Source organism: Diaporthe batatas (assembly GCF_019321695.1).
Source record: "Diaporthe batatas strain CRI 302-4 chromosome Unknown Contig00006, whole genome shotgun sequence".
In the NCBI taxonomy this organism is placed as follows: domain Eukaryota; kingdom Fungi; phylum Ascomycota; class Sordariomycetes; order Diaporthales; family Diaporthaceae; genus Diaporthe; species Diaporthe batatas.
Window position 1 is genome coordinate 1,218,595 of NW_025408553.1, and position 12,279 is coordinate 1,230,873.

The 12,279-nt window shown below is 36.6% G+C and overlaps 1 protein-coding gene across 1 annotated transcript; it reads left to right on the forward strand.

The window, feature by feature from the left end:
• The first annotated feature begins 9,470 nt into the window (after positions 1 to 9,470).
• KVR01_006231 (uncharacterized protein) lies at positions 9,471 to 12,184 on the forward strand. Its single transcript, XM_044788784.1, has 2 exons — positions 9,471 to 11,303; positions 11,367 to 12,184. Exons 1-2 carry the CDS (start codon positions 10,561 to 10,563, stop codon positions 11,410 to 11,412), a joined length of 789 nt encoding a protein of 262 aa, XP_044645034.1. The 5' UTR covers positions 9,471 to 10,560; the 3' UTR covers positions 11,413 to 12,184.
• Positions 12,185 to 12,279: the final 95 nt, after the last annotated feature.

Here is a 12,279-nt window from a genome sequence, read left to right on the forward strand (position 1 = left end):
ACCATGCTCGGCACTCCGGAAGTCAATCACAGTCGTTGGCTGGGTGGCATCAGGCAGTGTCCGCGGGAGGATTGATCTACCTTTATCTTACTCGATTGCCGGGTCGTGGTCCTGCTTTGTATCCAGGTGCGCACATACCCGAACATGCAGTATGATCGCTGGCACCACCGCTTGGTTGACAATACCATCATACCCGTGATATGTCTGTTGGACCCGGGCATATTTTGCGGCGTAAACTAGCCAGTGCGTGACGAAGAGCTTCAAAGCTCGAATTCTTGTTGTGTCCTTCCAAGGTTCCTTTTAGGTCACGGTATATTGACTTCAATTGTCCTTTAAGTATTTCAGAACGAACCCCAAGGTATTGGGCGCCCATAACTGGACGCTGAGCCTTACATTCTTTGCCTGATTTCACTTATCTGGTTTCGCTTCTATTCCGCGTACGTCCGAGGACATACATGGCGTCTTCATACAGTGGTAAAAGCTCAAGACCCAGGAGGGTTTTTCTTTTTGAAAAAAAGAAAAAAGAAAAAAAAAAGAAGAGAAGAAAGAACACAATGCCAGCCGAAATCTCAAGCGCCTCATTCTGATTACCTGGGCAGTCGCGCTCCGTCGAAAAGTTCTGGTCAAAACGACGAAGAAATATGCGACACGCTTCCCAAATCTGGAGGAGATTCGACTGTATAATCTCACATACCACAACTTCAAACCCATTCGAGTACGTGGCGCGAGCCTAAAGAGTTCGATACCATCCTCAAAGAGTAGGAGGTGCTTGGTGGGATCCGATACGTCGCTTGGGCCTCTGTTTACTTGGACTATTAGAGCATTTAGCTATTGGCTATCCATAGGTGAGTTCAGTCACAAAGCATCATTTCATTCCACCTGAGCATGGGACAGCGTCTGATCGTAACGACCTCCTCCAAGACAGCCTTCTACAAGACACCCTCATGGGCTCCCTTAGGATCATCTGCCGTGCGAAGTTTCCTCTTGAATTAGCCTTTGTAGAACAACTTTGAACTTCCTTCGTTTCAACGTGTCCCGAGACAACCTCATAACCTCTTAGGACAATCTAATGTAGACTAAGGCTTTCCATTTGCTAACCTTCTCCAGGATGGACCCCCCCTGTGTAAGATCATGTTGGTCCATTTTGTTGGAAGGCACGGTCGGGTCTAGCTAACTAAGCCAACTAACACTTATACCCGCTCCTTTTAAGCGCTAGGAGAGATTATAGACTTCTCCCTAACATTAATTAACTAACTATTATTTACTTTAATTACTTATTAGGTTATAAGCTTAGTATTACTTAATATATTCTTATTTATTTATTTTTATTAATATTTATTAATTTTAAATTATTTTATATTTAAAAATTATTAGAATATAGTTATTATAAGGCTAGATTATTAATATTATTTATATCTTTTAATAAATACTATACTTTTATATAACCTATAATAATTTATTACTTATTTTAATTTTCTATATTAATTAATATTAATTTAAAATTACTTAAATTAATTTAAATATTATTTAAAATATTTAACTTTAATTTTAAGCTTAATTTATTATTATTACCTAAATTTAATCTAAAAAAAACTACCTTAACTAATATACTATTTAAAGTTAAGTTTTTACTTTATTAACCTTAGTAAAATTATTATTAATATAAAAATTAAGCCTATTATTAGTAAAGCTCTTATAGAATAGTAAAAGTAAAATAACTAGACTTTTATTATATTTTAAATATTATTTATTTTAATTTAATAATATATATTATATTATATAAAAGCTTTTATTAATTTAAAAGACCTTAAAATTATTTTAATTATAATATTAAAAATTTAATTATCTATCTATTTTATTAGTTAACTAATTTATACTATAAAAATAATTTTAACTTATAGAAATACTTTAATTTATTCTATTAACTCTAAATAAAACTTTTATTAGAATTTTAATGTTTAATTAATTTATAATAAAATCTATAAAATCTTTATTTAAAAATAATAAAGTTAAAGGTTCTTTTCTTTATAATATTATTTAATATAATAAATAATATTATTAATAATCTTAATAGTTATAAAATCTTAAAGTTCTTTAATATTAAACTTAAAATATTAAATATTATTACTTATTTAAAAGTTAAGTAATTAAAGGTCTATTATATTTCTATTTTTAAAAAAATTAGTACTAATTAATACTAAAAACTTAAAAATTTATACTATTAGGTACTAACTTTAACTCCTTATTAAAGAAATTTAGTAAAAGGAATATATATAATATTACTTTTATAACTTTATTTTATTAACTATTTATATATAGACTATAATAAGTTAATAAAATATAAGGAAAAGTAAAAGAAGGAAAGAAATAAGTTATTATTAATTAAGTAGAAAACAATATAATAAAATCTTTAATAATAATAAAGAAGATATAACATTTTATATTAATATTTTAATATATATAGTAAAACTTTTATTATTTAAAAATATAAATAAAATATTATAAATCTTTAATTTAAATACTTTAAAGTATATAATAAAATATATAAAGAATTTTAATTTATTTTAACTATATAATAAAATAATTATTATTATTAATAAAACTTATTTTATTATAAAAGGAGTTAATATTATAAATATCCTTTTATAGCTTTTAATAGATTAATTATTAAGAATACCTTTATTAATATACTTTATAATTAAGAATTAAAAATATTTATTTATTTAATTAAATTATAATTTAAAACTAATTTTATTTAAATACTTAGAGGAATAATATTTTTATAGTTAAAAATAATAAATTAAAGGTAATATAAATAAAATTTTAAAAGGGAATTTTAAGATTTAAACTATTAATAATAAGAATATTAAAGCTTTTTTATTATATAAAGAATTTTATAAAATATTTAAATATAATAATATTAATAAAACCTCTATTTAATAACTATATACTAATATTAATATTATTCTAATAAAACTAAAAGTATTTAATTATAAACTCTATAGGTTTATAAAGTCTATTTAATAATATTTAAAACTATTATTAAAATAGAAATTAAAAGTACTATTTAAAATTATTTATTTAAATCTTTTAGGTACTTTTTAATAATAAAATTATTAAAAGGTTTTAATACTTTATATTATTTATTAATAATTTTATAAAGTATTATTAAGTTTTATTAAAAAAGAATTATATCTTTATAATTATTAAAACTTTCTAATAATAATAAAGATATAATTTAATATAAAAGTTAAAATATTTATTTTTAATAATAAAGATAAATATATTAATAAAACTATAATTAATTTATTTTATTAATAAAGAGTTATTTATTAAAAATCCTTATTATATTATTATAAATTAAATAAAATATTTAAATAATATATATAAATAGTTATTATTAATATTAAAGTTATAATTTATAATAAAATATTTTTATATTTTAATTTAAATATATTATATATTTAGTTTATTTTATAATTATAAATTATATTTAATATTATTATATTAAATTATACTTTTAAAATATTATATAAAAAAACTTAATATTAGATACTTTTAGCTTTATTTTATTTTTATTATATTTATATTTTTATAAAAGTTTATAAATTAGGAATAAAACTAATAAATTAAGTTAAAAGGTATACTTTATTAGATTTAAAGTAGATAAAGATTTAATTTTATATTTATATATATTACTTTATAAAGTTATTATTACTATTATAAATAACTATATATAATAAAAGAAATACTAATTTATAATTATATAGTTAATTAGAAATTTAATTAAAATAGTTATTAAATTAATAAAATAATCCTTTTAATTAACTATAAATTTACCTTCTTTACTACTTCTATAATTACTTATAATATTATCTAAACTAATTATTAAATACTCTTTAAATATTAGTTTAAGAGACTATTATATATAACCCTTATAGAAAGTAAAGTTAATATTTAATATATAGAAACTAACTTAATACTAACTAATATAAACTTTAACTTTTTAATTTAATACTAACTAATATTAATTTTAATTTAAATAACTTAATATTAATAGATATTAACTTTAATAATAATAATTTAAATAATTTAACTATTATAATTATTAAATCTATTATATATTTATTAATACTAATTAATATTAATTATAATAAATTACTTATTATTATTATTATATTTTTAATAATTTAAGATAATAATATTCTATAAAATTATATATAGGTTTTAAAGAATTTTAAAAGTTAAATTAACTTATTGCTATAAAAGAAATTATACTTTTAAAGCTATAAAGATTTAAATAAAAGTTTTTACTTATTATAATTAATATATTATTAACCTTTAATAGATATATATAAAGAAATATAATATTAAAGGAAATTTTATTTAATATAAGGCCTATTTAATTATTTAAAGGTTTATATAAATTTATAAAATTAATTATAATAATATTTATAATTTAGTTATTTAATATAAAATATTAAGAATTATTATTTAAATTATTTTTATAATTAGAATAAATTTTTAATAATTTAATATTAAAATTATATATTTTATAAATATTTAAAATATAATATCTATATATATTTATTATTTAAATATTAAATATTATTTAAAAATATTATATTTAAGATTTTTAAGCTTTATATAGTTTAAAGTAATTAAAATAAAATAGTTTAGTAAATTATATAATAAACTTATTAAATTTTATAATTAAGCTATATTTAATTTATATATTTTTAAGTAATAATATTATTATTACTATTTATATTAATAATATTTTAGTTATTAATTATTTTAATAGTATTATTAAATTTAAGGTAATCCTTTTAAATAAATTTAAGTATATTAATATAGACCTTTATTAGTATTTTTAACCTTAAAATTTATTAAATTAAAATTAAGATTTTTATTTTTAATAAGGCTATATTAAATATATACTTTAATAATTTAATATACTTAATAGTAATAGTTATTATATTTTTAATAAATCTAAATTTATTCCTAAAATAAAAGGAAGATAATAATATTTTTATTAACCTTATAATATATTAGTTTTTATTAGTTTAATAAACTTTTAATAATAAGTATAAGAGTTAATTTTATCTTTTAATAACTATTATTTTAATATTTAATATTAATTTAATAGAATAATATTTTACTATTAGTAAGAATATTTTTATTATATTAAGTAAACTTTAAATTATTAAATATTTTATTTTTAAGATATTATATCTATAAAGCTTAATATATATAGTAATACTTTATATAATATAAATTTAAATAATTTAAAGGTATTTAAAGGTTAGATTTAGCTCCTTAATAGATTACTTATTATTTAATTATTAAAATATTAATTAATAGTTACTAAATTAACTTATAAAGCTAAATATATAACCTATTTATTTATATCCTTTTATTTATATTAAATAATTTAGGTACTATAAGATTTAAAGATTTTATATATTAAGTATTTATTTATACTTTATATTAATAATTAACTTATATTAAACCTTATTTAAAATATTAAAATTACTATTTATTTAAAGTATATAATTATTTATTACTACTTTATTTAAAAGTATTAAAAGTATTTATAATATTAAATATATTTTATTTATAAAGAATTTTATAAATATTTATATAAAAGTATTTTTAAAGCTTATATTATTAGGTTTCTATTATTTATTAAGTCTATTATTTATTTAATTTTAATAAATTTAAAACTTAATATTAATAAATACTAATAAAATAATAAAAAAAAGTTTAATAATAGGTTTATTAATTTAATAATTAAAATATTATACTATTTATATATTTTAAATATCTTTTATAATAATAATATTATTAATAGATAGGGGGTATATTAAAAGGTATAGTTAGGTTTAGCTAATTAAGTTAACTAATACTTATATTTACTCCTTCTAAGCGTTAAGAGAGATTATAGACTTCTCTTTAATATTAATTAACTAACTATTGTTTGCTTTAATTGCTCATTATATTTCCTATAAGTCAACCTGGTAACATATTCTAAGACAACCTCTGTCAGGACACCCCTTGACGATAATGTCCCAAAGTTGACCTCTTACCTGTGGTTCCTTAGGCTGCCAGATCCAGTGCGAGGGTGGCGGTGCCTGCTACGAGCTTAAAAGGGACCACATGATTGGTACTCCTTAGGATAACTTCAATTAGACGAGGGACAGGTAAGCTGCAGGGGCTCTAGTCTGATTTCTAAAATTATCTTGCTGAAGGTGGTGGTCTTATATAGGCCGTCAATATCATAGAGCAAGTAATGTGGTTGTGGTTCCACTTCTATTCCGTATACGTCCGGGGACATACATGGCGCCTTCATATAGTGGTAAGCACTCAAGACCCAGCGCTTAGAAAAAATACGTTGTCAATAATGATGGTTATAACACGATAGGTACTTATAGCCTCAGCCTTACGACATACAGACAAGGCTAAGGGGCACCGTCTTAACGACGGCGTTAACGCCACGATGGAGTCATACGGCGATACTAGGTCTCTATAGAGGAAGTAATGATCCCAGAAGTGTAGCACTTGAGGATATCCAGCAGACTTTGCTGTAGGAGCACAGCCTGCAGGTGGTTAGGAGAGGTTGAGGAGTGAGTAATGCCCACTACCTGCACACGTGCCTTGGCAGGCTATGTACTGTAGCAGACACCCGAGCAAACCTTGGAGGCTCGTATTGGTCTAAGACTCCCTAATGAATGATTATTACCCTGGCGTGGAGTTGATCCTCGCCGTATGAAGTGGATGTGGGCCTCATTGCTTGCTTCAAGTTCTGAGCAAGTATTCTGTATGGTTGGTGGTTCCCGGGATGTAAGACTCATTAAATGAAACTATTCGTCTCGACACACTCACCATCATCCAGGCATCTCCAAGTCACTTAATTTTGTGTTACGTTCCCTCGTCTCAGCCTCTGAGGCACTTGCAACGAAATCCTGACGAAATAGAGTGCCTTCCCCTCAGGGCTGACGGTCATAGAGCAAGCCCGGCAAGCCAGCCGTTGTGTATCTGCTACGATAGGACAGACAGGACCGGGCAGGATGAAAAGCTGCCCCCAGTCAGCCCCAGTACGGACAAGGAATACTGTGTAACCAAGGCCAGGCGAAGGGGGGCCCCCGCCAAGTCAAAGGTGTCCCGACAAAAGAGTCAGAAAGTGATCCTTTAGCGGCTCTGACTTGCAGGTTGTCAGATCTACGGTGTCATAATGACGGACACGCCTTGGGGAGACGGCATGCGAAGCGCCTAGCCTTATTAGCGAGCTGAATCCTCCCCCCAGCTCTCTCTCACATACGCACAGGCAGCAGTATTTGTTTTCCTGCAGGAGCCCTCACTGTCTTGGGGGAAGCTGCAGTGAGGGGGGCGGGCTCTTTGGGTTCGCAGGCCGGTGTCGAGGCACGAGAGCGCGACTGCGATAGGCGCTGGACATGATGCCCAGCTGGCCAAGGCAAACTGTTCCAGAAAACCGAGGCTCGTCACTGGTCTTATGATTGCTGGGCAGAGTGCCGGTTTCCCGAGGAGTTTGCACGAAGCGAATTGGTGAAGATCGTCCGAAGGATCAGGCTTTTGGGGCGGGCGGGCGGGCTGCATACATAGTGGCATGTTGGGGTGTCGGTAGCACAAGACATGTTACAGACAAAAGAGGGCACAAAATATGCCGTCGCCCCAAGCCCTGTCAGCCATTTCAGCCAGGAGACCCATTGGTGCGACCTGTTGGGCAGAACAGGATTTCCCTTGCTGAGAGAGATTGATAGGCACAAACCGGCACACTGGTGATCTTGGGGCCCCGCCTGCGGAACCAACCCGCAGGGCTGGATCTCAGTTTGCTGGCTTGCGTTGCCCAGATGGGAGGACGATCCAGGGGCTTATTAGGCTTGGGGACTACTGTGTACGGATAATCTGAGGCTCACGCAGCAAACACACACTCTCGCTGAGCGTACGCAGGCAGAGGCAGGACCTGAGTCGTCGTCGGATCCCGCGTGGGGGACGGCCGGATCGGGCGTCACGACGACACTGCTTCGCCTCCTCCCGCGGCAATGCCACGCCGGTGGTGGTGGGACCCAGCAGGCCGGGATAAACGGCAGCCAGCGCTGCTGGCCCCTGGCCCCCTGCCCTGCCCTGCCCTGCCCTGGGCATGGGTAGCTGTTTCGCGGCTCCGAGACAGAGGAGTCGTCAAGCAAAGCACGGCATTAAAATTAGATGCCATATGCTGCCCCCAAAGAGTCGACCGTCGGACCGATACCCATGGGGCATAGTGAGGGCAGCATCCTCAACGAGACGGCCCCCGGAGTGCGGGCGGGTCTTTGTGATAGGTCACGGGCGGGTGGGTAGGACAGAGGACAGACCCGACGGTCGTCAGACGTCCAGCGGAGGGAGAAATGGTGCGGTGACGGGGCCGCGCGTCACGCAACTCCGCGGTATGATATTGGTCTGACTGAAGCTGTGCGAGGTGGCGCCCGCCTTGTGGGCTGGCTGCAGCAGGTCATCGTCCAGTTGTCCCAGGCCTGTGCTGCTCTGCCCAGCAGGCTGATGTGATGTGATGGGCTGCCCAGGTGGTTTGAGGAGCCCCTGAGGCTGTCGATCATAGGTGAGAGAGGGTTGGAGTTTTGGTTGTCAGCGAGCGCAACTTGGCTTTCTTGGTATTGCCAGAGGCATGGAGAGCCATTGGGCAGGCGCTGCAGGATGGACAGCACAACAAGATGGGATGGACCGTGGCATTGATTACTGCAGGGCTTGTGGGCGGTATCGGATGATTATTTTTTTTGATTATTTTTTTTGTTTTGGGGATGGCGAGTCAAGCCCGTGCAAGAAGCCCTGGTGTGGTCGGTGGACGTGTCTTGATACACAGGCTAATATGGTAGGACCCCGTTCCAAATAGAGTTTCGATTAAGCTGGAGGCTCTGTGGTGCACTGGTGATGGCAATGATGGAGGCTCTTGCTGAAATGTGATAGTGGTAGTTTAAAATCCGCATCCTTCTGGGGTCGTAGCTGGGTCGCTGGGCCCATGTCGCTGTGTGACCCTGTTCCTTGACGGATAAGCGCCAAGACGCGTATGCCTCTGGGCTTGCAGGGGTTCACATGCCATCTTGGTTGCAACCAATGTCGGAAAGAACGGAACAGGAGATTGTGCACGCGACAGTCACTGGATGGAAGGAAGGAAGTACTCTGTATCGATGATGCCGTTTTGTCCGGTGGGAGAGAAAAAAATAGAAGGAAACAAGGTACATGGCTTGACCACCACTCAGGTCCCAAAAGGAAAGCGCGATGCAGGCCCCATCCACCCCTCCATGGAACGATAATGATTATCGATGATGATGATGATGGATGTGCATGGCCGGCAGTGATACACGGCCAAAAAAAATCAGAGTTTGATGTATGCTGCTTGCCGTGCTGTGTGTACTTTGGGAATTCTCAGGATAATTCAAAGCATAGCAGCAGCAGCAGCAACTCAGCGGCCAGCGTCAATCTGCATCTGCGTCTGCAATCCCATCTTTCTGCCCGAGGATCAGATATTTGCGAGGCCCACTTCTTTCCTTGCTCGTCATCTTCCCTGACACGCCTGAGGAAGCCCTGGTTGATGCCGTCGTCAACCCGTCCAGCCCCTCGAGACGAACTGGGTTGCCTGTCTTACGCAATTCCACACCGAGCCACCCCCTTGGTTCCACGTACATGCGCCATCTTGTCTGCTGTCTGTCTATCTGGCTGGCTGTCAACTGCAAAGCCTCACTCATTCTTGATTTCTTTTCACCTGCCTGCATCCTCCCACATTCATTCTGCTTGCGCCTCCATTCTGTCTTTTGCCAAGGTCTTGTCAGAACACCTCCTGTCCCTATCGCCAAATCCACAGGATTCCCTGCCTGCTTCCTACAACATCCCTGATCCATCCCGACCCGATTCGACCTGGTGGATCACGCTGCAGTGCCTGGCACAGCACTGAGAGACTCTCTGTGGTCATCGACCCACTCCTCACCGCATGTCGGCTATCTGTACCGAGTACATATACAAATATCCGCCTCGCCTGTGTAAACTGTATTCTTAACCGAGCGAGCATTGGGAGGCTGCCGTCAAAGCCGTCAACACTCCGCCGTCGACATCGACGAACAGCATCATTAACAAGCACTACCTACGTGGATATCGCCGAGACTGTGCGCCTGCGCCACCAGCTGAACCACCTCGAGCTTTTTAGGACCCATTGGAACTCCGGCCCCCCAGCTTCCTGCTGATCCACCTCATCGAGGAGCCCTCTTATCCTATCCGGGAGTCCAGCCCACATTGCTCTACGATACCATTTGCGAGCTCGTATTCAGTCGACAGCCAATATCTGGCAGACGACCGCATATCTGGTCCCAGATCAGCGAGTCCTGTCCGGCTTCTCCTGCAACCACCTCTGTTCTTGTTATCCTGCATATTCGTCAGCATCAAATCCTCGATTCCACGGTCTCTGGCACTGCACTTTCGCCTGCTACCTCAGAGCCGGTAGCCTGGGCTGACTACTTTGTCTTATTCCAAAAAGAACGTTCCGCATTCACCACTATGAGGCTTTTACAGACGCTGCTCCTTTCCTGCTCGTTGGCCACGACAGTGCTAAGTCTGCCTGAGAAAAGATGGGGTGACGACAAACCCAAAGGCGGCGAAAAGTATTTCTTCGAGGCCGGCGGCACAGAGGCATTGGGCCACTACGACGGCCGCTATTTCCAGGGAGAGGTTGACTATGAGGCGCACCGTGTTGCGCTGCGCCACCTCATTCGAAGTTATGTGTCAGTATTCCGCGCCTTGGGCATCGACACGTGGCTCGCGCACGGCACGCTGCTGGGGTGGTGGTGGAACGGGCAGATCATGCCCTGGGATTACGACCTCGACGTCCAGGTCACGGCCTCGACCCTCCAGTACATAGGCGACCACTACAACCGCACCATGCACGAATACCGCTACGTCGACGAAGCCACCGGCGAGGAGCAGAGCAAGGTATACCTGCTGGACGTGAACCCGAACCACGTCGAGCGGGTGCGCGGCAACGGCATGAACGTCATTGACGCGCGGTGGATCGACACGACCAACGGCATGTTCATCGACATCACCGGCCTTGCCGAGCGGGAGCCAGAGAAGTCGCCGGGCGTCTGGGCCTGCAAGAACAACCACCGTTACCAGACCACCGAGCTGTATCCCATGCGCGAGACCGAGTTTGAGGGCGTCCCCGCCATTGTGCCGTATTCTTTCGACACGATTCTGATGAGCGAGTATGGAAAGAAGAGCCTGGTGACGACCGAATGGCAAGGGTATGCCTCCCAAATTAACACTCTTGTCAAAGTATTAACCCGCTGACCTGTTCTTGCGCTTAGCCACCGCTGGAATCCTGAAGTCAAGGAATGGGTTCTGCAGGGCTAGGGGCATTCTGGAACCGGGGCTTGGGAATCCTTTTACCGCAATCTGTGGTCCTCAGAAGCACGGGACAGCGTTACTCTGGCCTGCATTGTCCTGCTAGTCCTTTTGTTTGGACTGGGTCTGCGGCGGAGACTCCTGGGGTGTCTTCACCCATTGATACCGACGCGATCCATCCTCCAGATCCTCTCGGGACTCCGAAATGGGTGCTATTATGATATAGGCACCCGACGCACCGGCATCGATGCACTCCTCCCGGTGCACGGTCGGTCGTGAGCCCCAGAGGAGGGCTGCGCACACGTCGCGCTCCAACAGGCTTTCTCACCAGCCGCTGAACCGGCGTAATGCCGCGAACGGCGCCAACGAAGCATAACTCTTGCTTGTCTATTCAGCATAGCGATGGCGTTCTTTTCGGATGATGATATTTGTTTTTGTTGTACCGACTGTCATCTCCACATGACAATGGTGTAAGGAGGAAAAGGAGCATTTGAACGGTGGACGTCGGACCTGGACCGCGGCCTGGCCTGGCACAAGGTTTCGGCAACGATCCTCCAACGGCGGTACGGACGGATTGGATTTAGGCCTAAATTAGCCCCCGTCGCCGCAGCTGGTACGCTGCCGGCGCCAGGCTTGGCGCTAAGTCACGAGGTTGAGGTTGCAGCAGCATCAGCAGCAAGCAGCACATACCACACAGTATACATACTTGCATACAAAATTGTACGCGGTTAGGCATAGCTCTTCATGATACCCCGAATTCAAGTATAGATGAAACATGCAACCACTACTGTTGTCTCTCCGTATTGCTCGTTTTTGAGCTCAAATTTGAGAGGCCACGTTGAGATAAATGCATGATCACTCTAATTTTGGAGCTTG